We start from the raw sequence: 23,191 nt of genomic DNA on the forward strand, positions 1-23,191 counted from the left end.
GTGGACGTGGGGAAGATGTTTCCATTAGTCGGAGAGACTCGGCTCCGAGGGGCACAGCCTCAGAGTAAAGGGACGACCCTTTAGAACCGAGATGAGGAGGAATTTCTTCAGCCAGAGGGTTTGGTGAATCTGTGGAATTCATTGCCGCAGAGGAGGCCGGGTCACTGAGTGTCTTTAAGACAGAGATAGATAGGTTCCTGGTTGGTAAGGGGGTCAAAGGTTACGGGGAAAAGGCGTGAGAATGGGGTTGAGAAGCTTGGCAGCCGTGATAAGAGCAGAATTAGGCCATTTTACCTATTGGGTCTGCTCCGACATTCAATCATGGCTGATTTAATCATGGGTGGCATGGTAGCACAGTGGTTAACACCGCTGACTCACAGCGCCAGGGACCCGGGTTCAATTCCCGGCTTGGGTCACTGTCTGTGCGGAGTCTGCGCGTTCTCCCCGTGTCTGTGTGGGTTTCCTCCGGGTGCTCCGGTTTCCTCCCACAGTCTGAAAGACATGCTGGTTAGGTGCTAAATCCTCCCTCAGTGTAACCCGAACAGGCGCCGGAGTGCGGCGACTAAGGGATTTTCACAGTAACTTCACTGCAGTGTTAATGTAAGCCTACCTGTGACACTAATAAAATAAACTTTGAAAACTTCAGTCACCGCATAGCCTAATATCTTGAACACAATTATAAATTATCGAATGTATCGTGTGTATATAAGCTTTTCCCATTGCACTAATTCCTGGGCCTGGTCATCTGCCAAATTGACAAAAAATAAGTTTTGGGTGTTGGCAATGTCTGTTGTCAAGGGAACACATAATCTGAGCAAATACCTCGGTGCTGCAGAGTCAGAGGATAATACGCCCTCTGTTGTTTGGTCTAATGACTAACTATTTAAAGACCATGATGCAGATCATTAAGATTCAAACAAGGAATGGTTTATTGTACGTCCTAACTTGTAATGACTTCAACAAGGCCCTTGGTGGGCCTCTTGGAGTATGAGCTCACTGAATGAGGGCATAATTACCTGCCCGATCAAGGAGACTCACCTGTGTCATTATGGGAGTGTCCAGTCCACTGGAGCACCTAATTCTGACTTTGTATCCGAAGCACTCTGAGGAGTGGAATAGAGTTGGTAAATAAAGGGAATCTGGTGAAGGGACTTCGGGCTCTACGGAGTTATTTCAGTGGCGACAAGGTGTGGTGAACCATCGTTGGTTCCCACCAGGTAGTACTGAGCCAGGGTCTGGCCAGTACTATGAGTCTGTATATATGTTGCTGTTGGGGTTAGGGTTGGGTTGTTTTACATGTTACTGTTGGGGTTAGGGTTGGGCTGTTCTACTTGTTACTGTTGGGGTTAGGGTTGGGCTGTTCTACCTGTATTATAGTTATTATGGTACATCCCAGTCGGGCTCCGCCTCCTGGGAGAGGTATAAAGGTCACTGCTCTGTCTGGGACCCCTCAGTCTGGGATCGTGTATTATATATGGTAGCTCTATTGTAGTAGTCAATAAAAGCCTTTATTTCCTCGAACATCTCTAGCCTCGTGAGTTATATCGCGCATCACAAGGAAAATAAACAGCCCTAAGGAACTTGCTCACTAACAGATCATGTCTCACAAATTTGATTGAATTTTTTGAAGGGGTAACCAAGAAGGTAGATGAGGGCAGTGCAGTTGATGTTGTCTACATGGACTTTAGCAAGGCCTTTGACAAGGTACCGCATGGTAGGTTGTTGCATAAGGTTAAATCTCACGGGATCCAGGGTGAGGTAACTAAATGGATACAAAATTGGCTTGGTGACAGAATAAGAGTTTTAACAACACCAGGTTAAAGTCCAACAGGTTTATTTGGTAGCAAATGGTATTTGCTACCAAATAAACCTGTTGGACTTTAACCTGGTGTTGTTAAAACTTTTACTGTGTTCACCCCAGTCCAACGCTGTCATCTCCACCACTTGATGACAGAAGCTAGAGGATGGTTGTAGAGGGATGGTTTTCAAACTAGAGGGCTGTGACCAGCGGTGTGCCTCAGGGATGGTGCTGGGTCCACTGTTATTTGTCATTTATATGAATGATTTGGATGAGAACATAGGAGACATGGTTAGTAAGTTTGCAGATGACACCAAGATTGGTGGCATAGTGGACAGTGAAGAAGGTTATCTCGGATTGCAAAGGGATCTTGATCAATTGGGCCAGTGGGCTGATGAATGGCAGATGGAGTTTAATTTAGATAAATGCAAGATGATGCATTTTTGCAGATTGAACCAGGGCAGGACTTACTCAGTTAATGATAGGGCATTGGGGAGAGTTTCAGAACAAAGAGATCTAGGGGTACAGGTTCATGGCTCCTTGAAAGTGGAGTCACAGGTGGACAGAGTGGTGAAGAAGGCATTCAGCATGCTTAGTTTCATTGGTCAGAACATTGAATACAGGAGTTGGGATGTCTTGTTGAAGTTGTACAAGACATTGGTAAGGCCACACTTGGAATACTGTGTACAGTTCTGGTCACCCTATTATAGAAAGGATATTATTAAACTAGAAAGAGTGCAGAAAAGATTTACTAGGATGCTACCGGGACTTGTTGGTTTGAGTTATAAGGAGAGGCTGGATAGACTGGGACTTTTTTTCTCTGGAGCGTAGAAGTCTGAGGGGTGATCTTATAGAGGTCTATAAAATGATGAGGGGCATAGATCAGCTGGATAGTCAATATCTTTTCCCAAAGGTTGGGGAGTCTAAAATTACAGGGCATAGGTTTAAGGTGAGAGGGGAGAGATACAAAAGTGTCCACAGGGGCAATTGTTTCACACAGAGGGTGGTGAGTGTCTGGAACGAGCTGCCAGAGGCAGTGGTAGAGGTGGGTACAATTTTGTCTTTTAAAAAGCATTTAGACAGTTACATGGGTAAGATGGGCATTGAGGGATATGGGCCAAATGCGGGCAATTGGGACTAGGGGTATAAAAAAAAAGGGCAGCATGGACAAGTTGGGCCAAAGGGCCTGTTTCCATGCTGTAAACCTCTATGACTCTAACAGTCAGCTTGGCATTGGGGATAAACTATTTTCAGGCATTTTTTGGGGGAACTGCATTCTTTTGACCCTTGTGTAGAGAACTGGGCCCAATCTGTGGAACACATGCCTTACTTTTCTAGGGCTAATGTCAGATGAAAAGCAATGGGTCATTCTTCTGACCACTTATGGGCTGTTGGCATTTGTTGCTATTCGCAGCTTAACTTTCCCAGAGGCACCAGATACCAAAACCTTCTAGGAATTGGCGGACCTAGTGAGGTAATATTATGACAAAGCCACCTCTGGTCCCTGAGAAGGTACCAGATTTACTCGACACTCCAGGAGGTGGGGGAGTCTGTTACGGGTTTCTTATCAAGGTTGAGACGACTGGCGGAAGTTTATGAATTCGGGGTGACGCTTAACAAGATGCATAGTATCATAGACGTTTTCAGCATGGAAACAGGCCCTTCGGCCCAACTTGTCCAAGCCGCCCCCTGTTTTAACCCCTAAGCTAGTCCCAATTGCCCGCGTTTGGCCCATATCCCTCTATACCCATCTTAACCATGTAACTGTCTAAACGCTTTTTAATAGAGTACCGCAAAAAAAAAGGACTATTTTGTATGCGGGACAAATAATGTAACTACCTAAAAATGCCCATTGGCTGAAATCCAACTGGATTACAGACAGACACTACACTGGCCTTACCACTGGAAAATGCCAGACCAGCCAGTCCTCCCAGACCAGCCAGTCCTCCCAGACCGACCAGTCCTCCCAGACCGACCAGTCCTCCCAGACCGACCAGTCCTCCCAGACCGACCAGTCCTCCCTGACCAGCCAGTCCTCCCAGACCAGCCAAAAAATATATATTTGTTACCAAATATTAACCATATGAAAGAAGCTTTTTTCCAATTTACAGGAATCAACTTGGCAACTCATAAAATCTGATGTTCAGCCACCTGTTCCACAGCATTTCAGTTAAAATGAGTTTCTAAAGCAGTTATTTAAAAAACAAGGTCCCATCTAGAATTCATGGCTCCACTTCTGCGTCCCAGATGGCCCAGACCGCCTCTCCATCACGCGTAGTTAGGACCTCGGAGTCCAAAATGGCCTCTGCAGAAGAAGCCGCCATTACTCCTCTGCCGCCCAACGAAGGGGGCGGACCGGAACGCCGGCGGTCGCACTGTAAGAGACGGGCGCCCGTTAAATACACTCCTCCCGTGTCGGATACCGAGTTGAAGGATCCCGACCAGCGCTGAAACGGCGCAAGAGACCGTGAGGCGCATGAGCCACCGAGGGTTCTTGGATTTAGGGGGGAGGGACTTCAACGAGGCCCATGAGGTTGGCCTCTTGAGTATGAGCTCCGAGATTGAGGCCATAATTGGCTGCCCAATCAGGGAGCCCCACCTGTGTATAAATATGGCAGTGTCAGGCCCACTGGGACTCTGGATTCTGATAGTAACACCTGAAGGAGAGGAATAGAGTTTGTAAATAAAGGGAATCTTGTGAAGGGAAACCGTCCTCTGAGGAGTTATTCCCACTGTCCCTCCAAATTTGATGTGGAGATGCCGGCGTTGGACTGGAGTAAACACAGTAAGAAGTTTAACAACACCAGGTTAAAGTCCAACAGGTTTATTTGGTAGCAAAAGCCACACAAGCTTTCGGAGCTCCAAGCCCCTTCTCCAAATTTCCACAGCCCTTCCCCTTTCATTTTTTCTCTTCCCTCAGTCCATCACCACCTCCACCTTCCACTGGCTTAAAACACTTGTGTTCCTATCTTTTAACAGTTCAGATGGCAGGTCATCTCAACTCGAAACATTAAACCTGTTGTTCTCCACAGAGGCTGCCTGACTTATTGAGTATTTCCAAAATTTTTGCTCTTATTCGAGATGTCCAACAACATTGGATCAACTGGAACTGGAAAGAGTTGCAAAGGGGATTTCTGAGGACGTTGCCAGGACTAGTGGCCTGGGTTATAGGGAGAGGTTGGCCAGGCTAGGACTTTATTCCTTGGGACGTAGGAGAATGATGGGAGACCTTATTGAGGTGTATAAAATCATGAGGGGCTGAGATAGGATGAACGCACATAGCCTTTTTCCCAGGAAAGGGGAATTGAAAACTAGAGGGCGTAGGTTAAAGGTGAGAGGGGAAAGGGGACCTGAGGGGCAACTTCTTCACGCAGAGGGTGGTGCGTGTATGGAATGAGCTGCCAGAGAAAGTGGTTGAGGCGGGTACAATAGCAACATTTCAAAAGCATTTGGATACGTACATGGATGGGAGAGGATTAGAGGGATATGGGCCAAACATAGGGGCAATTGGGACCAGCTGGGAGGTACCATGGTCGGCATGGAGCGGTTGGGCCGAAGGGCCTGTATTGCTCTAGGACTCTACACATATGGACCAAATATTTTGTCCTCATTGAATTGTGATCGTTAACTCGTAATGAAACCTCATGTAAAATAAACTTGGACCTTGCAGGCTCGGAGGTTAAATCCTCAATGTGTGTGTGCCCATGCATCTGTGTGTGTGTGTCTGTGTGTGTCTGTGTGTGTTGGGGGCGGGGGGGGTGGGGGTGGGGGAAGTAGTCAGATATTCCTGAGACACAAAACCCACCAAGCCTGACACAGGTCCTGTAGAATCTGTGGAGAAAGGAAGGCAGAGTTTAAGGTTCAGATTCTTCAACCTAGGTTAGACTAGGGGCGGAAACTGGCCTTAGCGTTCATCGCCTGAGGAGAGAAAGCCAGCTAGGGTGTCCTGCCTCTTATTGCTGGCCAGCGATTCCTGCCACAGACCATGGCGGAGTTCTACGGCCCCACCCCAGCCAGCGGGGTTTCCTGGTTGCGCCTGTGGACCATTGGATAGCTCACCGTAAACCTCAACTCTGAGAAGTATGAATGGTCGGACACTAGGAAGTTCCGTGGAACAAAGGGACCTTGGCATGTTTGTCTACAGATCTCTGAAGGCAGAGATGTTAGTAGGATGGTGAAAAGGGCATTTGGGACACTTGCCTTTATCAATCGGGGTGTAGATTACAAAAGCAGGGAAGTCATGTTGGAGTTGTATCGATCTTTGGTGAGGCCACAGCTGGAGCACTGTGTGCAGTTCTGGTCGCCACATTATAGAAAGGGTGTGATTGCAGTGGAGGGGGTGCAGAGGAGATTCACCAGGATGCTGCCTGGGACGGAGCATTTAAGTTATGAAGAGAGGTTGGGGAGGCTTGGGTTGTTTTCTCTGGAGCAGAGAAGACTGAGGGGCGACCCGATCAAGGTGTTCAAGATTATGAGGGACATGGACAGAGTGGATTGGGAGCAGCTGTTCCCCTTTACTTGAAGGGTCAGTAATGAGGGGACACAGGTTCAAGGTGAGAGGGAAGGAGGTTCAGGGGGGAAAAAACATTTTTCCCCAGAGGGTGGTGAGGGTCTGGAATGTGCTGCCTGGGAGGGGGGCGGAGGCGGGATGACTCACATCCTTTAAAAAGTACCTGGATGAGCACTTGGCACATCACAACATTCAGGGCTCCGGGCCCAGTGCTGGTGGATGGGATTAGGTGGAAGTTCAGGTGTTTCTCACGTGTTGTCCTCTTCTGCACTGTATGATTCCAATGGGTTTGGAGGGAACTAAAATGTGAAACCTAGTGTTTGACATGAGCAATGACTATCTGAATTTGACATTTCTCAGTTGTGGCCAGTTTGGCAGAGACAGACAAGGAATGTGCCCACGGCAAAGTCAAACAGTGCCAGGACCTGAAGGCAGCCAGCGAGTGCAAAGCGGTGTCCAAGTGTGAGAAGACCGAATGGAAAAAGCCTAAAGTCGTGAGTGGTTTTGAATCCAATGTTATTGCTGCATGAGGAAAAGAGAGCGAGGACCCCCCCTCTCACTTACCAAATCTCCTGAATATTTGATCTGGTTAGCTGACCCGTAATATGATGAACCTTTATAAAACACTGCTTTAGTCTCACCTGGTAGAAGGGAATGGACCTACCATATATTAAGTTGATCTTTCTCTACACCCTAGCTGTGACTGTAACACTACATTCTGCACCCTCTCCTTTCCTTCTCCCCTATGTACTCTATGAATGGTTTGCCTTGTCTGTATAGCGCGCAAGAAATACAGACAAAGTATTACTGATGACAGCAGTGTAGACAGAGTCAATGGATGGGAGGCTGGTTTGCGTGATGGATTGGGCTACATTCACAACCCTTTTGTAGTTTCTTGCAGACTTGGGCAGAGCAGGAGCCATACCAAGCTGTGATACAACCAGAAAGAATGCTTTCTGTGGTGCATCTGTAAATGTTGGTGAGAGTTGTAGCGGACATGCCAAATTTCCTGAGAAACATAGAAAACTACAGCACAAAACAGGCCCTTCGGCCCCACAAGTTGTGCCGAACATATCCCTACCTTTTTAGGCCTACCTATAACCCTCCATCCTATTAAGTCCCATGTACTCATCCAGGAGTCTCTTCAAAGGCCCTATTGAGTTCGCCTCCACCACCACTGACGGCAGCTGATTCCACTCGCCCACCACCCTCTGTGTGAAAAACTTCCCCCTAACATTTCCCCTGTACCTACCCCCCAGCACCTTAAACCTGTGTCCTCTCGTAGCAGCCATTTACACCCTGGGAAAAAGCCTCCGAGACTCCACCCGATCTATGCCTCTCAACATCTTATATACCTCTATTAGGTCTCCTCTCATCCTACGTCTCTCCAAGGAGAAAAGACCGAGCTCCCTCAGCCTATCCTCATAAGGCATGCCACTCAATCCAGGCAACATCCTTGTAAATCTCCTCTGCACCCTTTCAACCTTTCCACATCCTTCCTGTAATGCGGCGACCAGAACTGAGCACAGTACTCCAAGTGGGGTCTGACGAGGGTCTTATAAAGCTGCATCATTATCCCAAAGTGGAGGCTTTGGTGGGCTTTCTTAACTATAATGTCGGTGTGGGAGGGGGGGGAACCAGGTCAGGTTGTTGGTGATTTGGACACCTAAAAACTTGAAGCTCTCGACCATTTCCACTTCGTCCCCGTTGATGTAGACAGGGGCATGTTCTCCACTATGCTTCCTGAAGTCGATGACAATCTCTTTCATTTTACTGACATTGAGGGAGAGATTATTGTCATTGCAATTTGAAGCTCCATTGTAAAAGGTCGTGTCACAGAGGGATACTCGCCATCAGCTATAATACCAACAAATTGATTCTTGTTTTTCAGTATGATGACACCTGCAATGCGTGTAAAAAGTTCATGGAGAAAGCCACTGGCTTGGTGAAGCGTAAATCACAGCAGGTAAGTGATGAGACACTTGGGGCGGGATGGGAGAAACCCAGAGATCCCATTCTCCAAACATTGAAATGATAAATATTCAGCTGTAACTGTAGTTAACACTCACTCATTAAAAGGTGCCCAGACTGTGGGGAGCAAACTGAACTGATGTTGCTGCAAAGCTGATTGCAGGGACTGGCGCTATGATTACAACAGGATCACACCTCCCCCCGCCCCCCCCCCCCGGCCGAGAATTCTCCACGTATTAGTGTCTGGTGTTCCCATCACTGTGTCCCAGCCCTTCCTGCCTCAGCTGCAGGAAGGAGGATTCTTGAACTTGACTGCGAGGAGGGTATCAGAGCCTTACTTGGCACTGATGAGAGGGGAAAAGATTGCAAGCCCACCTCCTACTTTCTCAGGAAATGTGGCGTGTCTGCTACGACTGTCACCAATCTTTACAGATGCACTGTAGAGACCAACCTTTCCAGATGTATCACAGCTTGGTAGAGCTCCTGCTCTGCCCAAGGAACTACAAAGTGTCGTGAACGTAGCCCAGTCCATCATGGAAACCAGCCTCCCATCCATTGACTCCGTCTACATTGCAGTCACTGCAAGTCCTACGGCAGTACCTTTAATATTGGGACTAGGTTATCACGGGACAGGGAAAATGCCCAAATATCGATCTAAAGAGATGGTGAAATAGCAAGAAGCCAAATGTTCTATACGTAACATGTGATTATGTTCTGTAATAATCTTACTGAGGCCAGTCTTCCATTACCAATCATCCTTTTTTTCACAGAGGAACCTGAACCCCTTTCAACTTATAGAGTGCAGATCAGTCACAAGTTTTGAGGACTAGAATACAAAAGCAGGGATGTGCTGCTGAGGCTTTATCAGGCTCTGGTCAGACCACATTCAGAATATTGGGAGCAATTTTGGGCCCCGTATCTAAGGAAGGATGTGCCGGCCTTGGAGAGGATCCAGAGGAGGTTCACGAGAATGATCCCGGGAATGAAAGGCTTGATGTATGAGGAGCGTTTGAGGACTCTGGGTCTGTACTCGATGGAGTTTAAAAGGATGAGGCTGGGGTTCTCATTGAAACTTACAGAATACTGAGAGGCCTGGATAGAGTGGACATGGGGAAGATGTTTCCATTAGTCGGAGGGACTCGGATCTGAGGGCACAGCCTCAGAATAATGAACCTTTAGAACCGAGATGAGGAGGAATTTCTTCAGCCAAAGAGTTTGGTGTATCTGTGGAATTCATTGCCACAGAAGGAGGCCGGGTCATTGAGTATATTTAAGACAGAGATAGATAGGTTCTTGATTGGTAAAGAGGTCAAAGGTTACGGGGAAAAGGCAGGAGAATGGGGTTGAGAAACATATCACCCATGGAGCAGACTCGATGGGCCGAATGGCTTGATTTTGTTCCAATATGTTATATGGTCTTTTGGAGTCTATCTGACAGCCTGAGATCAGCTGGTTTTAGACCCCCCTCCTCCCCTGGCTCCTTCCTTATTGGGGCGAGCCTATTAGGGGAGCTCATATTCAATGGTCCCCCATGGCCATCATACACGTTCTATCATGGTTACTGCTCAGACTCGACCTCTCCCTTAGACAAATACAACAATAAACAGTACCGAGCTAAGACTTCAGGAATTTGCAAGGAGGCAGACCAGTTCCTTCCTAAATTCCACAGATTCACAACCCTTGGGGTGAAGAAGTTCCTCCTCAACTCAGTCTTAAATCTGCTCCCCTTTATTTTGAGGCCATGCCGGGGCGACAGGGCGGCACAGTGGTTGGCACTGCTGCCTCACAGCGCCAGGGACCCGGGTTCAATTCCCGGCTTGGGTCACTGTCTGTGTCGAGTCTGCACATTCTCCCTATGCCTGCGTGGGTTTCCTCCGGGTGCTCCGGTTTCCTCCCACACTCCAAAGATTGACTATGCTAAATTGCCCCTTAGTGTCCAAAGATGTGCAGGTTAGGTGGATTGGCCATGCTAAATTGCCCCTTAGTGTCCAAAGATGTTCAGGTTAGGTGGATTAGCCATGCTAAATTGAACCTTAGTGTCCAAAGATGTGCAGGTTAGGGGGACTGGCCATGCTAAATTGTCCCTTAGTGTCCAGAGATGTGCAGGTTAATTGGATTGGCCATGCTAAATTGTCCCTTAGCGTCCAAAGATGTGCAGGTTAGGTGGATTGGCTGTGCTAAATTGCTCCTTTGTGTCCAAAAATGTGCAGGTTTGGTGGATTGGCCATGCTAAATTGTCCCTTAGTGTCCAAACATGTGCAGGTTAGATGGATTGGCCATGTTAAATTGCCCCTTAGTGTCCAAAGATGTGTAGCTTAGGTGGATTGGCCATGCTAAGTTGCCCCTTAGTGTCCAAAAATGTGCAGGTTAGGTGGATTGGCCATGCTAAATTGCTCCTTAGTACCCAAACATGTGCAGGTTAGGTGGATTGGCCATGCTAAATTGCCCCTTAGTGTCAGGGGGATTAGCAGGGTAAATTGTGGGGATATGGGGATAGAGCCTGGGTGGGATTGTGGTCGGTGCATACTCGATGGGCCAAATGGCCTCCTTCTGCACTGTCGGGATTCTATGATATCCCAAAAATAAGGCCGTGGGCATTCCCAGTGGAGGTCCCACTTGAATGATGGATACTCAGCAAGAAGGGTGATGATCCATAGCGTTCCAGGATGCAGCTACTAACTGGCTATCAGCCAGTCTGTCTCATAGATCAATCCTGGAGTATGTTTCTTGTGGAGGATAAAATGGCATCTGTCCAAAGCCTTTGTTTTAATAAAGGTGGCCTCAGATTACATGACAATGGCAAGCCACGGGACTCGAAAGGCAGCATCACACAAAGGCATTTCTCCAAAGAACAGGACAGCACAGGAACAGGCCCTTCGGCCCTCCAAGCCTGTGCCGATCCTGATGCCCCAACTAAATAGTCATAGAGTCAGAGAGGTTTACAGCATGGAAACAGGTCCTTTGGCCCAACTTGTCCATGCCACCCCTTTATCTAACCCCTAAGCTCGTCCCAATTGTCCGTGTTTGGCCCATATCCCTCTATACCCATCTTACCCATGTAACTGTCTAAATGCTTTTTAAAAGACAAAATTGTACCCGCCTCTACTACTGCCTCTGGCAGCTTGTTCCAGCCACTCACCACCCTCTGTGTGAAAAAATTGTCCCTCTGGACACTTTTGGATCTCTCCCCTCTCACCTTAAACCTATGCCCTCTAGTTTTAGACTCCCCTACCTTTGGGAAAAGATATTGACTATCTAGCTGATCTATGCCCCTCATTATTTTATAGACCTCTATAAGATCACCCCGAAACTTCCTATGCTCCAGAGAAAAAAGTCCCAGTCTATCCAGCCTCTCCTTATAACTCAATCCATCAAGTCCCGGTAGCATCCTAGTAAATCTTTTCTGCACTCTTTCTAGTTTAATAATATCCTTTCTATAATAGGGTGACCAGAACTGTACACAGTATTCCAAGTGTGGCCTTACCAATGTCTTGTACAACTTCAACAGGATGTCCCAACTCCTGTATTCAATGTTCTGGCCAATGAGCTAAACTACAAAACAAACCTTCCACCTTTACCCGGTCCGTATCCCTCTATTTCCTCCCTATTCATGGACCCATCCGGATGCCTCTTAAATGTTGCTAATGTGCCTGCTTCCACCACCTCCTCTGGCAGCGCGTTCCAGGCACTCGCCACTCTCTGCGTGAAAAACTTCCCCTTTCTATCCCTGTAATTGCAATAACATCATAATTCCATGCTGTAATCCAGGCTCTCAGTTCATCTGTCTTACCTTCTTGTATTGAAGCAAATGCACTCCAGACCCCCAGTCCCGCTGAACCCTGTGGCTTCCCTCTGCCTGTCCTTACTCTGAGTAGATCTGTCAGTGAGGATTAACCCACAAGCCCCACAGACAGGGCACTCCTGGCTGGATAAGTTCCGGGAGCCGACCAGGGCGATGCAGAAATGTACAATATGTTTTTCACCAGTTAAACTGCATTGAAACTCGTGATGCACGATGTGTTTCCTGTGCTTTCTGTGATGGTGTTAAGTGTGGCAAATCTTTACAGAGACAAAGAGCATCTACACAAGTCGTTTAAGCAAATGGATCGCTAATGTCTCAGATACATTTTCCATTGTGGACTGTGTTGGGTGTCTTTGATGCTGTGTGCACATTGCACAATCCCTATCTCTTTGGCAATCTATCCAAATCTTCATATTGTTTGTTAAAAAAAATAGGAGTTTTCTTACTTAAAGTGTCAAATTATCTCCATCACTGGGAGAAGAATTTCATCCGAGAATCCCTACTGTGCAGGAGGAGGTCATTCAGCCCATCGAGTCTGCACCAACCACAATCCCACCCAGGTCCTATCCCCGTAACCCCACGTATTTACCCTGCTAATCCCCCTGACACTAGGGGCAATTCAGCATGGCCAATCCACCTAACCCACACATCTTTGGACAGTAAGGGGCAATTTAGCATGGCCAATCCACCTAACCCGCACATCTTTGGACACTAAGGGGCAATTTAGCATGGCCAATCCACCTAACCCGCACATCTTTGGACACTAAGGGGCAATTTAGCATGGCCAATCCACCTAACCTGCACATCTTTGGACACTAAGGGGCAATTTAGCATGGCCAATCCACCTAACCTGCACATCTTTAGACACTAAGTGGCAATTCAGCATGGCCAATCCACCTAACCTGCACATCTTTAGACACTAAGGGGCAATTCAGCATGGCCAATCCACCTAACCTGCACATCTTTGGACACTAAGGGGCAATTCAGCATGGCCAATCCACCTAACCTATCCATCTTTGGACACTAAGGGGCAATTTAGCATGGCCACTCCCCTTAACCTGCACATCTTTGGAGTGTGAGAGGAAACTGGTGCAGAGCGTGCAAACTCCAGAGAGACAGTGACCCGAGGCCGGAATCGAACCCGGGTCCCTGGCGCTGTGAGGCGGCAGTGCTAACCACTGTGCCACCGTGCCGGCCTAGCTGGGCTAAGGAGACACAATGATCAAAGTCACTTCGTTGAATCGTATGTTGTTATTTTCTGTCCCTCTGGAAGGACTGAAAAATAAATGCGTTCCTCTGCCTTCGTCTGTACCGTGCCTGTTGATTGGCTAATTCCTCTCTCTTTTTTCAGCAAGTGGTGAATAATACGTTGCATGAAGGTTGTCATTCGATGCTCATCCAAGAATCTGAAGACCGGTGTACGGCCAATGTTGATTCCTACCTGCACATAATCAATCGCTTCCTCAAAAAAAAGATGGTAAGTACGTTAGTGTGGCTGAACGTGCATGAGATTCATTGCTCGCTGTGATAGGAGTTACGGCAGGAGCTTTGTGGAGGCATTTCCTCTGAGAATCAATTGTTAAAACTGGTGGAGGGGGCGATCTTACTGTTGGGTGGGGTGAGCTGGTAAGATTGAGAGAGAGAGCAGAGAAATCAGGTTCACGCCCGAATCCTCACCTCTCGCGATCTTACTGGCACCGGATATCCAGTGTGATCAGCCTTGCAATCGTTCCGGGAGTGGGGCGGGGGATGGGCTCACGATCGGCCCACAGTAATGGGGGAGGAGTGGTTTTATGCTCCAGAGGCTAACTGATAGTAGCAGAGACAGTGACAGGTCACTGCTGCTCAGTGCACAGAAACCTACACATGCACAATGGTGCCTTCTGCTGCTATCAGCCGGCTTTTGGGTGATTTAGACCTCACCTACTGGCGAATTTCAAGTTTGTCAAGATTTCTTTGGCAGAGACAGGTAAGATTCGACTTATAAGCCGCCCAAAAAAATGGCACACAGAGCTCAGAAGATGCTGCCGTCCAAATTGAGTGGGGTTTACTGATCTCCTCTGGCTCTCCTGAAAACAATTGCAGCCATTGGCACTGACCATTCTCGCTCTCTCAAGGCTGAATGGTTTGGGTTCAAAGGTCACCTCAATGTCTGAGCACAAAATCAGCCTGCTGTTTCAGTGCAGCGCCATCGGCAGTGCAGCACTGTTGCAGATGTTGTCCCTCGGATAAGATGTTACACCACAGTCATATCTGCCTACATTCTGGTCGCCACATTACAGGAAGGATGTGGAGGCTTTGGAGAGGGTGCAGAAGCGGTTTACCAGGATGCTGCCTGGATTAGAGGGTGTGAACTATAAGGAGAGGCTGGACAAACTAGGGTTGTTTTCTCTGGAGCGGCGGAGGCTGAGGGGAGACCTGATAGAAGTCCATAAAATCATGAGAGGCAGAGATAGGGTTGACAGAATCTTTTTCCCAGAATTGAAATGTGTAATACTAGGGGACATGCACTGAAGGTGGGAGGGGGAAAGTTCAGAGGAGATGTGAGGGGCAAGTTTACACAGAGAGTGGTAGGTGTCTGGAACATGTTGCCAGGGGTGGTGGTGGTCAGATACGATGGGGGGGGGGGGGTGGTTTAAGGGGCTTTTGATAAGCACATGAATATGCGAGGAATAGAGGGATATGGAGCAAGGCAGAAGGGATGAGTTTAATTTGGCGTCATGCTCAGCACAACATGGTGGGCCGAAGGGCCTGTTCCTGTGCTGGTATACTGTTCTATGTTTTATGTATTCAGTTGGATGAAAATGATTCCAAGGCCTCATTCAGAGGGGATTAGTCAAATGTCTAGACAGCATTCCTTGTAAATACTCTGTTCTCCCTCTCCAGAGTTGGAAACTGAATGAAAAAAAGTGATGGATTCTATCTGCAAATTTAACATCAAGAAGTTTCAAAAGCCTCTCTCCATTTTCTACTTTGAGTCTGTGTGCAGTAGGCTTCAATACTAGGCGTACTGATTCAACCATTTCAGGTCTATATTCTGATGAAAGGTCACTGAGTTCAAATGTTCAGCAGAATTTTTCATTCTAAACGGGGCTAAACAGGGATCAGGTTGGGTGCCTTGGCTGGAACTTGCGCCTGATTCTCGCTGAGATGCTGATTACTTATGCATTAACCATGGTGTCCTGGCATTGAGCAAGGGATGGCCTCGTGGTATAATTGCTAGACTATTAATCCAGAAACTCAGCTAATGTTCTGGGGACCTGAGTTCGAATCCCGCCACGTTGGAATTTGAATTCAATTTTTAAAATATCTGGAATTAAGAATCTACTGATGACCATGAAACCATTGTCGGAAAAACCCATCTACTTCACTAATGTCTCTTTAGGGAAGGAAATCTGCTGTCCTTACCCGGTCTGGCCTACATGTGACTCCAGAGCCACAGCAATGTGGTTAACTCTCAACTGTCCTCTGAAATGGCTTCGCAAGCCACTCAGTTCGACGTCAACTCGGGATGGGAAATAATTGCTGGCCAGCCAGGGACGCCCATGTCCCATGCATGAGTTAAAAAAAAATGCTTTTGTGGATGTGCCACATCATCCACACAGTGGCATTCCGAAATGAATGCTCCACTCGGAGTTTTGACATGGCAACATTGCAAGCCTGCCCCAGGGTAACAGAGGAAACGCTTCGAGGATAAAGCTTCCTTGACAAAGAGCAACATCCTCGCCAACACCTGGGACTTCCTGGCCCAAGACCGCCCCCTAGTGGAGGAAAGGCATGTTGGAAGGAAGTGAACTCGAGTTTCATCGCCCAGAACAAGTTGAAGATAAACGTTGATCGTGAAAGGAACACGTTGATGAGCGGGCACGGTGGCACAGTGGTTAGCACTGCTGCCTCACAGCGCCAGGGCCCCGGGTTCGATTCCCGGCTTGGGGCACATTCTCCCTGTGTCTGTTTCCTCCGTTTTCCTCCCACAGTCTGAAAGACGTGCTGGTTAGGTGCTAAATTCTCCCTCAGTGTAACCCGAACAGGAGTGTGGCGACTAGGGGATTTTCACAGTAACTTCATTGCAGTGTTAATGTAAGCCTACTCGTGACTAATAAATAAACTTTTATAAGCTTACAAAAGAATGTGGCCACACGGGCACCCTACCCACTCCTCCAGCCACCATCTTCTCCACCACCTATGGCAGGATCTTCCATTGGACCATCCAGTGATCTAAGAACTCATTTTCAGCGTGGAAGCAAGGACTGGACTCCGAGGGACTGCCCAAGAGGAAGAAGCTTTTGTTCTCTTAGCGAGTCTCACATTAATGAGATATTTAGCTGGTTCACGATAGTTACTTGGCCCATTTGTGATTTCAGGGAAATGTGTCAAACACTTTGCTTGAAGTGGTTGCAAAATGAGTTAACAACCTGACCAGACAGCATGGAGTTACCCATGTTCATTAGCCTTGGCCGATCTGGCCTTGTTTCCTAAAACTGGCAGTGCCAAAGCATGAGACAAGTCGCCATGAGTGTCCCTCCAACCATACGTGCGTCTCAGTCTCCAGTAAAGGTTCCTCACGAAGGTGGCAATTGTTGAATCAAGGCCTTCGAGAAGACTAGAATACAAGAGCAGGGATGTACAGCTGAGGCTTTATCAGGCTCTGGTCAGATCACATTCGGAATATTGGGAGCAATTTTGGGCCCCGTATCTAAGGAAGGATTGCAGGAGCCAGACCAAGCTGTGATACAACCAGAAAGAATACTTTCTACGGCGCATCTGTAAGAATTTTAGGTCTGAGGAGAGGTTGGATAAACTCGGATTGTTTTCATTGGAAAGACAGAGGCTGAGGGGAGACCTGATAGAGGGTCTACAAAATTATGGGAGGCAGAGACAGGGTGGAGAGTCAGAGGCTTTTCCCCCAGGGTGGAAGTGTCAATTACAAGAGGGTATAGGTTTAAGGTGCGATATCTTTAAGGGAGAAATGCAGGGAAAGTTTTTCACACAGTGGGTGGAGAGTGCCTGGAACGCACTGCCAGTGGAGGTGGTGGAAGCAGGCACATTAGCAATGTCCAGGACCTTTCTTGACAGACATAGGCTTAACTATAGGGTTCATAGGGTTCATGGTGGGAGATATAGGAAGGATATCAGAGGTAGGTTCTTTACGCAGAGAGTGGTCGGGGTGTGGAATGGACTGCCTGCAGTGATAGTGGAGTCAGACACTTTAGGAACATTTAAGCGGTTATTGGATAGGCACATGGAGCACACCAGGATGATAGGGAGTGGGATAGCTTGATCTTGGTTTCAGATAAAGCTCGGCACAACATCGTGGGCCGAAGGGCCTGTTCTGTGCTGTACTGTTCTATGACACATGGACAGGTGGTGAATGGGGGGGGATAGAAACCGCAAATTGGCACAGGCTTGGTGGGCCGAAGGGCCTGTTCCCTGTGCTGTATTGTTCTTTAGGATTGGTAACCTGTCTGTCACTGGATGGGGTCACCTTGTGTACCCCTATTCCAAAATGACAAACAAATAATCGACAGGAAAACAATTTGCGGTATCTCACACACAATATGTATGTCACCAAATATGCAATAATGGACCAAATTCTACATTTGAAAACCAGGCTAATTGTGAAGAAAATAAAATAGACAGAATAACGTTCTGACAGCCCTCTGCACCATCAGACTATTTTCCAACAGGAAATGATATTGTAGGGAGAGCTACAGTTCTAAAAGGAATAGGGAACTGTTCGGTGCAAAGTGTGTCTCATGTCCAAATTTCCTCTCTTTTTGGTTGCCACCAGAAGCCGGATGTGCTGTGTGCTGCCCTCGGCCTTTGCAAGGCCCGGCCAAAGAAATTTCGCCCTCAGGCCTTCCCTGAGGGTGAGCCAGACATGTCAAGTGGGTCTCTGAATTGCACTGAGGTCAGCAGAAAGGACCAGGTAAGATCGCTACTATCTGGTGGATTACTGCAGGGATTCTGTTTGCAATGTAAATCGCAATTTACATTCATGAGCCGGAGGAAGGAACACAGAATGTAAGTTGTATAAATTTGCCGATGATACGTCTGCAAAGGGCCATCGATAGATTGAGTGACTGGGTGAAAACCTGGTAAGTGGAGTTTAATGTGGGCGAGTGTGAGGTCATGCATTCTGGTCGGAGGAAGCAAAGGGCAGGTTATTATCTAAATGGAGAGAGACTGCAGGTGAGTGAAGTACAGAGGGATCTGGGTGTTCGAGTGCATGATTCACAAAAAGCGAGCAGGCAAGTCCAACAAGCGGTTAAGAAGGCAAACAGCATCTTGGTCTTCATTGCGAAACGATTGGAGTTTGAAAATAGGGAGATTTTGTAGTAATTGTGCAGGGTGTTGGTGAGGCCTCACCAGGAACACCGTGTACAAGTTTGGTCCCCTTACCTAAAAAAGGATATAGTAGCATTGGAGGCAGTCGAAAGGCTAATTCCTGGGATGAGAGGGTTGTCCTTTCAAGAGAGACTCAATAGTCTGGGTCTGTATTCCTTGGAGTTTAGAAGAGTGAGGGGTGACCTTATTCAAACATGTAAGATCCTGAGGGGGCTTGACAGGGTAGAGGGTGAGATGTTTTCACTCATGGGAGAGTCTCGAACAAGGGGACATGGCGACAAGATAAAGGGCTGGTTATTTAAAACTGAGGTGCGTAGAAATCTCTTCTCACAGAGGGTAGTGAATCTCTGGAATTCTCTGCCCCAAAGGGTAGTGGAGGTTGGATCATTAGATGTATTCAAAGTGGAGGTGGATAAATATTTGATAGATCGAGGAATAGAGGCTATGGGGAAATGGCACAGAAAAGGAGTTGAGGCCAGCACAGATCAACCATTGAATGGCGGGTCAGGCTTGAAGGTTCTGGTGGCCTATCCTGCTTCTATTTCTTGTGTGTTCTTGTATCTGGAACTATAGGAGGGGGTTGTAGGGAGCTGGAGGTGGGAGGGACGGGGGCTGGGGAGGTTGTTAAATATTGTTCTGTTAATTGACTGATTAGTTTCTGTGAGGAAAGCCTAGAATGACAAGCTTGGACGACACTGAAATCTATTAAGACAACTTTCAATATAAAACTAGAATTGCTGGCAAAATGTTAGAAATATATTGATCTGTTATGGGAACTCAAGTGCCTTCATAGCTCTGAAAAAAAACTATACCTGAGTTACGTATAGCAAATACTTGCAGAATTTGGCAGCATCAATTCTCACTGCGTTGGGAACAATACACCCAAAGCCAGTCCAAATTGCAGAGGGGGAAATAAATCTTTCATTGTGAAATGCCCAGATATAATCCCAGCCCCTTCACACCTGGGGGTGAGAGTTTGAATCCAGTCCACACTGCGAGGATAAACAGCAGGAGTGTGCAAAAGGGTGAAGGTGGATTGAGTTTCGGCAGGGTCAATCTCATCCCACATGGGGAGGCGATGGCCCAATGGTATTATCGCCAAACTATTAATCCAGAAACTCACCCAGGTTCGAATCCCGCTACGGCAGCTGGTAGAATTTGAATTCAATAAAAGATATTTGGAATTAAGAATCTACTGATGACCCATTGTCGGAAAAACCCATCTGGTTCACGAATATCCTTCAGGGAAGGAAGTCTGCCGCCCTTACCCAGTCTGGCCTACATGTGACTCCAGAGCCATAGCAATGTGGTTGACTCTCATCTCATGTTCTGGGGGAACCCGGGTTCGAATCCCGCCACTGAATCCCGAATTCAGTAAAAAGAAATCTGGAATTAAGAATCTACTGATGACCATGAAACCATTGTCGATTGTTGGAAAAACCCATCTTGTTCACTAATGTCCTTTAGGGAAGGAAATCTGCTGTCCTTACCCGGTCTGGCCTATTTGTGAGTCCAGAGTCACAGCAATGTGGTTGACTCTTAGCTGCCCATGGGCAACTAGGGATGCGCAATAAATGCTGACCAACCAGCAATGCCTATGTCCCACGAATGACTAAAACAAAATGGCCGACAAGGGTAATGAAATGTGCCTCTAATTTGGCATCAAACTCGCCATCAACCACAGAGGTCACAGGATAAGAGTGGCAGGAGAGATCTAGAAAAATGCAACACTGGTGTAGATGAAGGAAAGTTGTTTGAGGTTAGGGTTGAGAGGCACTGATGGAACAGGATAGATGGAGCTCTACTCTGCATCTTAGCCTGGGGGGTTGGGCATGCTGGTTAGAGATAGTGGAAATTATTCCATTCCCAGCGCAAACCAGCTTCTCCATTTCAGTACCGTGGTTACAAATGTACAACTGATGTGTTGTTTCCATTGAACAGGGTCCACCTTCCGGAAGCGCATTCACGTGTGACTTCTGTCAGCTTGTCGTGAAGAAATTGAAGAAATTATTACCCAAAAAGAAGAATAAGGTGGGTCACTGTATCTGAACCAAATAAAGCTCTGAAATTAGGGGAGTCTAAAATGAGAGGGCATAGGTTTAAGGTGAGAGGGGAGAGATACAAAAGGGTCCAGAGGGGCAATTTTTTCACAGAGGGTGGTGAGTGTCTGGAACAAGCTGCCAGAGGTAGTAGTAGAGGCGGGTACAATTTTGTCTTTTAAAAAGCGTTCAGACAGTTACGTGGGTAAGATGGGTAGAGAGGGATATGGGCCAAATGCGGGCAATTGGGACTAGCTTAGGGGTTTTAAAAAAAAGGGCGGCATGGACAAGTTGGGCCGAAGGGCCTGTTTCCATGCTGTAAACTCTAATTCTGGGAATCCAAAATTCCTGTGTCCAAAGGGTAGTGGGGGTTGGGGGGGAGGGGGGGGGGGCTAGTGGTGGGAGGGGGAATTTTCCATTGTGGGACTATTGACGGGGGTACAAACCTGGGATGTTAACCGCCACGGAGGCTGGTGGGACGGGGGACCTATTGTTTGATACTGACCCGATTAGTTATGCACTGGGGGTTGACTGCTGTGTTGCACAAGCGGGTGTGTTGGACAGCATGCTCCCCGCCTCCATATCAATCATGCCCAGGCATCAAGGTACACACGTCGAAGGGAGCAGATGTCCTGCTGATCCCAGGGAGTTTCCAGCCTCCCTATCCAGTGCAACAACCTCGGAGGTTCTTCTCAAAGAGGTTGGGAGAACGAAATGGGCAGACCCAACCGCCAGGCCAACTCGGTGTGGGAGGAAAATTCCAGAAAGGGTCAGTGCCCAGTGGCCTTGCAATGGCGCCAACGCGTGAATGACCTCATCACCCCCACGCCAGGGTAACTGAATCCTCAACTCTCTCACACTCACCTCACTGAGTGGGAGAGGAAACATGGGGCTCAGTGGCAAGGGCACCCTCCGCGAAGAGAAGAGGTGACACCTCCTCGCCCCAGCGTCGTCCATTTTGTCTGTAGTTGGAAAGACCAACAGATGCTGTCTTGTTGTTGGGGAGTGGGGTTGGGGGGGTTTGGGGGTGGGGGGAGGTGGGAGGAAGCATGAAGGGTGGGTGGGGTGAGGTGTAAGAGGGTAGTAGCAAACACCATAAATGACATGCCTGTGAGTCTTATCCTTCCATCTGCCTGGACTCAGTGCCTTGGAGGGTACTGCCCCAGAACCCTCCTTTACCAGCTGCAGAGCACCAGTCACATGGTACAGATGCACCATAGAAAGCATCCTTTCTGGTTGTATCACAGCTTGGTCTGGCTCCTGCTCTGCCCAAGACCGCAAGGAACTACAAAGGGTCGTGAACGAAGCCCAGTCCATCACTCAAACCAGCCTCCCATCCATTGATTCTGCCTACACTTCCCGCTGCCTCGGAAAAGCAGCCAGCATAATCAAGGACCCCACGCTTCCTGGACATTCTCTCTTCCACCTTCTTCCTTCAGGAAAACGATACAAAAGTCTGGTTTGGGTGCATTAACCCGAACAGGCGCCGAGTGTGGCGACTAGGGGAATTTCACAATAACTTCATTGCAGCGTTAATTGTTATCCTTACCTGTGACTAATAAATAAACTTTAAAAATTTTAACACTGCGATGAAGTTACTGTGAAAATCCCCCAGTCGCCACACTCCGGCGCCTGTTCGGGTTACACTGAGGGAGAATTTAGCACCTAACCAGCACGTCTTTCGGACTGTGGGAGGAAACCGGAGCACCCGGAGGAAACCCACGCAGACATGGGGAGAACGTGCAGACTCCACACAGACAGTGACCCAAGCCGGGAATCGAACCCGGGTCCCTGGCGCTGTGAGGCAGCAGTGCTAACCACTGCGACACCATCTATTTTCTGACTCCCATAGAGCATCCTCCAGAAAAATATGTATCTGCAAAAAGCAGAACCCCGGAGGGAAAGACCTACTTTCAGGCATGTCCCAGACTCCAATCTCCAGAGAGAGCGAAGAGATTTTATGGGGTCAGACAGAGAGAGAACATGTCCCCTTTTCTTTGTGCTCTGTCACTTTTCTTTCGGCTCACATCCAAGCTTTGTTGCTCCCTATGATGCCTTGTCTTTATCCTGTGGCTTGTTGTCTTCTTGAGAGAGCGAGAGAGAGTGAGTGAACTATCGCCTGGTAAAGATTAAAAGCAGCAAGTGAGCTTAGCTCCACCCAGTCACATGATTGTTTTTCTGTCAATCAAACCCTACTCTGAAAACCCCAGAGGGAAACACTAAAAATAACAAAACAGCATTAGCCCTGATTCAAACAAACACTCCAACAATTTGGATTAATTATGCTTCTGCATGCTTAGCATGTGGGCTGCCAGTCGTAGACAAAATGGCACCAGGTAAATAGAACCGTCTGGCAAACAAAAATCCTTTATAGAAACATGATATCTTAAGTGGGGTAAACAGAGTCTCTATCTATAGCTCTGCTCTGCCTTTCGACCTTTGATTTGATTTATTATTGTCACATGTATAGAGGTATATAAGATGTTGAGAGGCATAGATCGGGTGGACTCTCAGAGGCTTTTTCCCAGGGTCGAAATGGCTGCTACGAGAGGACACAGGTTTAAGGTGCTGGGGGCTAGGTACAGGGGAAATTTTTCACACAGAGGGTGGTGGGTGAGTGGAATCGGCTGCCGTCAGTGGTGGTGGATGCAAACTCAATAGGGTCTTTTAAGAGATTCCTGGATGAGTACATGGGACTTAATAGGATGGAGGGTTATAGGTAG

General features: G+C 47.7%; 1 protein-coding gene across 2 annotated transcripts in view; it reads left to right on the forward strand.

Annotated features, from left to right (window-relative positions):
* The window catches only part of LOC144510055 (prosaposin-like), a 40,337-nt gene that overhangs the window by 976 nt on the left and 16,170 nt on the right, over positions 1-23,191 (forward strand). The window contains exons 2-6 of one of the 2 annotated variants that reach the window (XM_078239280.1): positions 6,669-6,802; positions 8,200-8,274; positions 13,433-13,558; positions 17,873-18,010; positions 20,371-20,460. In XM_078239280.1, coding sequence (XP_078095406.1) covers positions 6,669-6,802; positions 8,200-8,274; positions 13,433-13,558; positions 17,873-18,010; positions 20,371-20,460 — 563 coding nt within the window. The remainder of the gene's footprint in view (positions 1-6,668; positions 6,803-8,199; positions 8,275-13,432; positions 13,559-17,872; positions 18,011-20,370; positions 20,461-23,191) is intronic. The other variant, XM_078239281.1, reaches the window with a different exon arrangement.

The sequence above is a fragment of the Mustelus asterias genome, chromosome 22 (genome assembly GCF_964213995.1).
Source record: "Mustelus asterias chromosome 22, sMusAst1.hap1.1, whole genome shotgun sequence".
Taxonomy (NCBI): domain Eukaryota; kingdom Metazoa; phylum Chordata; class Chondrichthyes; order Carcharhiniformes; family Triakidae; genus Mustelus; species Mustelus asterias.